General features: G+C 48.5%; 1 protein-coding gene across 1 annotated transcript in view; it reads left to right on the top strand.

Moving 5' to 3' along the window:
* Txnrd3 (thioredoxin reductase 3) overlaps positions 1–4,714 on the top strand; it is a 38,513-nt gene extending 33,799 nt beyond the window's left edge. Inside the window, exons 14-16 of the mRNA XM_078033879.1 lie at positions 2,350–2,445; positions 3,391–3,525; positions 3,902–4,714. Coding sequence (XP_077890005.1) covers positions 2,350–2,445; positions 3,391–3,525; positions 3,902–3,964 — 294 coding nt within the window. The 3' untranslated portion in view covers positions 3,965–4,714. The remainder of the gene's footprint in view (positions 1–2,349; positions 2,446–3,390; positions 3,526–3,901) is intronic.
* The last annotated feature ends 395 nt before the right edge of the window (positions 4,715–5,109 follow it).

The following is a 5,109-nucleotide window of genomic DNA, read 5'->3' as shown; positions in this document are numbered from 1 at the left end:
CAAAAAAATCAAAAATAAAAACAAGAAAAAAATCCAAAACTTAAGCCTGTCATCCCAGCGACTTGGGAGGCTGAGGCAAGAGGATTGCAAGTTGGAGGCCAGCCTCCGTAACTCAGTGAGGCCTTGAGCAAGTTAGTGAGACCTTGTCTCAAAACATAAAAAGGGGGGGGGGGGCTGGGGATATAGCTCAGCATCCCTAGCACTAAATAATCATAATCCTAGTAATAATAATAATAATCTAATCATCATCATCTTTATAATGTTATTTTAGGTTTACTTTTTGCATTTACATGTTTATAAGAATTAGCCATCCTGTTAGGTGAACTTTAAGTTGGGTTGTGGAAAATTGATGACCATAATTATGGATTTAACAGTTTTAAAACTGTTTGCAGTCAGTGAGAAATTAAGGTAGAAAGACAGGCAGTGAGCGGATGAATGTGGACAGAAAGCCACACCCCGGGTAAAGGAAGAGTGCATCAGAAACAAGGTGTCCCACTTTGGGGACTTATTTTCAGGTATTTCCCCTCAGGCCTACTGCAAATCAATTCACCTATTTTATTTACTTAGTTTTTCCATTTGGACAGAAGCCAAAATTTGATCTGTTTGTGGGTTTTGTTTGTTTCTTTGTTTTGGTGACAGGGATTGGACTCAGGGGCCCTCGACCACTGAGCCCCATCCCCAGCCCTATTTTATATTTTATTTAGAGACAGGGGTTCAGCACCTGGCTTCTGCTGAGGCTGGCTTTGAACTCGATCCTCCTGCCTCAGCCTGAGCCATGGGATGACAGGTGTGTGCTAACATGCCAGCTCTGTTTGTGTTCTTCATTCCTCAGGGAAGCATGTGGGAAGCCTCCAGCATCGTAATCAGAAAAATGACAAGAGAAAACATCCCTGTTACTAAGTAAGGTCTTCACCTAAAGATTGAAATAGCAGACCTTCTTCTAGGAGAAATTGATGGACACAGACAGGCCCCACGTTTATTTATGTTACTGACTCTTGTCCCCAAGACACACAGAGAAGGCTAGTCATGCCCAGCGGACGGGGCACCGGGCTGACCTTGGACACAGAGTGGTGTCTGTGGACTTTTGAGGGCCAAGTGGAGACGTTAAAGACCCGTCCAGGATGCTGTGTCATGTGTTGAGCTGCCCCAACAGGTTCCCGTGACTTGGAAGCTCATACACCACAGACACCTATTTCCTATAGTTCTGGAGGCTGAGGATCCAAGATGGAGGCAGATTTGGTGTCTGGCGAGGGAGGAGCTTCTTTGGGTTCATTGATGGCCGTCAGTGTGTCCCAGCGGGTGGCAGGAGCAAGGTGGCCCTCTGTGGCCTTGTTCATGAGGGCACTAATCACATTGGTCAGGGCTCCACCCAGGAGAGCTCCCAAGGAAGTTGGAATTTCCACATAGGAATTTGGAGAGGACCCAATGTTAAGGCCACCGTAGATGACTAGCAAGAAAATTTGACAAAGAAAAGCAAATAGATGAGGAGCAAGTAACCCAGAGAGTTTTTAAAAAATCTAGCAGCTGTCAGGGAAGGCGAGAGACCAATCTGAAGATGTCACATTGGCTGACACCATGCACCTCTGGAGGGGACACTGGACAGACAGGGTGTGGGGGCCAGTGGGCTGTTTGAAAGGCCTTTTAAGAGACTTTGAGACTCGTGCCTGTCACCATTCTGAAGAGCACTGTTGTGTTTACATTCATCCGCTGGTGACTGTAGCTCAGGCCACTTTTCTTTGTCACCCAGCATTCAGTCTTTGCCTTCATTGTGAGCGATTCAGAGGTTCTATGCAGGGAGAAGGAAGCCATCCCGAGTAGATGGGCCAGGTGTGTGCTCGGTTCTGGTTTTTGGAGGACTGAGCCAGATCCAGGAAACATAGAGGCTCACCCAGGGCGCAGGCACGAGGACTCAGAGGACAGAAATGTGAAGGACATAACCCTTGCTTTCAAGTATCACAGATTACGTGCTTCATTTCTGTGAATGGCGTGAACTATTTTATTTCTTCTCCTCTTCCAACTTTTGTTTTTGCATATGAACATAAAGATGAAGACAGAGATCTTTCTCTGTCCTGGTACGTTGGCTTCGCACTCAGTAAATGTTTGAAAGTCGGATTTGGTTCATAGAAAATTAATTTTGGGGGCTAATAGTGAAACAAAATAATGTTGGCACACTTTGGTTGCAGCTGACACTTCGGGACTTCTGGCCCACATGCTCTCACCCAGCCGATCATGTTGGAATCATCAAACTTTAACTTTCTGAAGGCTGCTATAGAGACTCTTATCTCTACAGAAGGAGAGGGCACTGACCCGTGTGCACTAACCTGGCCTGTTTCTCTCCCTGCCTTCTAGGTGTACCACACTCTGTTCTGGCCTCTCGAATGGACAATAGCCGGCAGAGACAATAACACTTGTTATGCGAAGATCATCTGCCACAAACCTGACAGCGTACGTAAGGGACTGGGAGCAGAAATGCTGTCATTGGATTGGATTGGATTGATTGATTGATTTTGTGGCCCTGGGGATCGAGCCCAGGGATTTGTGCATGCCTGAGCCACACCCCCAGCCCTAAATGCTATGATTTTAAAAGGTAGCTTTTCTTCTTAGGGTTTGGATTTTTAGAACATCTTTAAAGATAGCTTTGGGGTCAAGAGTGAGCACCTTCATGGGGTTTTCCTGTTGACATGGCCACAGGGGTCCAGCAGTAACCGCTTGTGCCCGCGGTTTGCCAGTCCCCTCTCAGAATACATCAGTGGCAGTTGTCCCTGCCCAGGGCCCTCCTGATGGCTTGGTGGCTTAGAACGGGGTGAATGTGAAAATGTGGGTCATCGCCTGCCTGGTGCGGGTCTGGTTTTGTGGTGGCCCACACCTGTCATCCCACTGGCTCGGGAGGCTGAGGCAGGAGGATTGAGGTTGGCTGTGAACCTCGCTTCTGACCTCAGAGGCGCGCTCATCCCGTGCACCCGAGACCTCATGGCGGGCAGACCTCGGTGCCAGCCTGGTGTTGGCTACTCCTCGCTTCGCTTTTGCAGCAAAATCTGACACCTTCAAATTATCCCAGGGCTGGGCTTTAATTCAGATTTGTGCTGTTGTTGTTCAGCACTATCTCAGCATAATTCCGCAATCTACATCATCCTAATGAACTCCTTCATGCAGTGGGTAAATTGCTTGTTCTAGTAAATTTGAGTGCAAATTAACTCTGGATGCGCATTTACCGGCTCATTTCACAGACTCTTACAGAGGCTCCCTTTCATGGTAATGTTCTCTGCTCGGTTCAACATGAGAGTCCTCCTGTAGGAGAGGCCGTCAATTTGAACTGAACTTGGAGTGAACAGATTCCTTTTCAGACCATTAACCTCCTGGGATTCTCTTTGTCTGGCTCCTGTATTAAAGGATCGAGTGATAGGATTTCATATTCTTGGACCAAACGCCGGTGAGATTACCCAAGGATTCGCAGCCGCCATGAAATGTGGGCTCACCAAACAGCTGCTGGATGACACCATCGGAATCCACCCCACATGTGGGGAGGTAGGGAGCAGGAGGGTTATGAATTGACTTTACTCGATGCACTTTGAAAAACCAATATAAACAGTATTATCAAGCCGGGCTGGGGAGGCTGAGGCAGGAGGATCGCAAGGTGGAGGCCAGCCTCAGCAACAGCGAGGCCCTGAGCAACTCAGGGAGTCCCTGTCTCTTAATAAAATACAAAATAGGGCTGGGGATGGGCCTCAGGGTTCAAGGGCCCCTAAGTTCAATCCCCACTACCCCAAAAATATTGTCAGGAAGATTTTTTATCCGTAACTGTTTTGTACATTTTAAAGAATCACGCGATATTCAGAATGTGTTCTTTGAAAGCAGTGATGGCGCCTGACCATCTGTTTGTTGTGTTTCTTTCTGTGGCCAGGTCTTCACAACTCTGGAAATCACAAAGTCATCAGGACTGGACATCACCCAGAAGGGCTGCTGAGGGTAGCCCTGCTGCTGCCGAGTTCTCCTTGTCCTGCTGTCATTTCTTTCAATGACAACAATGCTCTGTGCCCAGGACACCCGCTCTGTTGCTGGGGGACCAGTACAGGGCTCTGGAGGGCACAGAGATGAGAAGGCGGACAGGGGGACAGGTCAGCAGCAGGGGCCTGCGGTCGTCTCGGCTGACGTGAGTGGCAGTTGGGCTGCGTCCTTGACGCTCTGGCTTGGAACCGCCTGGTGAGGTGAGCCAGGGCCGACCCTCTTGCGTCAGACTGGACCTTGCCACCAGCCCACCGTGAGTGGCACAGTGACCGAAGCTAACTTTTCCACACTTGGCGCTGTTTTGATTCCTGCTTTGTTACTTCTATGAAGAAATTTTTTTTCAATTGTGAAACTGGCTGGGAAAGGCCGTTTTCCTGTGTGCGGGCCTGGGTGGCACCTGTGCGCCTGCGTGGGTGACATCTGGGAGATGCATTGCAGTAGCTGGCTGCAGAGGACTGGGGACATGAGCAGAAAGCTCTGCGCCAGGTCTAAGTGTCAAGTCAACTGTCCTTTAAAAGGGACATTTTAACCTGCTGTCAAAATCCTGAATTGGGCTTCACTCTCCTGGACATTTCCTGGTGTCTGTCACCTGGAAGTGAGTCTCCTCTTAGATCCTGGACTGGTGAGACAGCTCGTGTAAGAGACAAGTACTTGAATTTCTTGTTGTTGATTTTTAAGAGTAATATTAAAAGCCGTTTTCAGTACTGTATGATGGGACATCTGCTTTCAGGCTGGGGAAAATGTTTCAGTCGTGATCTGTTTAATGTAGACAAGTTCAGAAAAGAAACAGGTGACAGTTAGCGGTTTAATTTGAACTTACATCTGCCACGGAAAGGCCCTTGGGGACAGAGGCCTACCCAGAGTCCTTTAGAACTGCCACCCAGTTCACCCTCCTGCGGGCCTCTTGCTCCCTGGACAGGTTGCCCGGGGCTACATCATGACAGAGCTGTGTGGCCACGATTTCTAGGCATAAGTTTTAAAAGTGAATTATAAAACCAGCAAACAAGTCCAGAACGCCACTTGGAGAGGGACACTTTGCGGCCTATGGTAGCCACAGAGCCTAGGGTCAACAGAAGTCAAAGGTCAGGGGTCATGTAGGGATGG

Source organism: Ictidomys tridecemlineatus, chromosome 16, assembly GCF_052094955.1.
Source record: "Ictidomys tridecemlineatus isolate mIctTri1 chromosome 16, mIctTri1.hap1, whole genome shotgun sequence".
Taxonomy (NCBI): domain Eukaryota; kingdom Metazoa; phylum Chordata; class Mammalia; order Rodentia; family Sciuridae; genus Ictidomys; species Ictidomys tridecemlineatus.
Note: the sequence above shows the minus strand (reverse complement) of the source record. Positions and strands in the feature narration are given on the sequence as shown.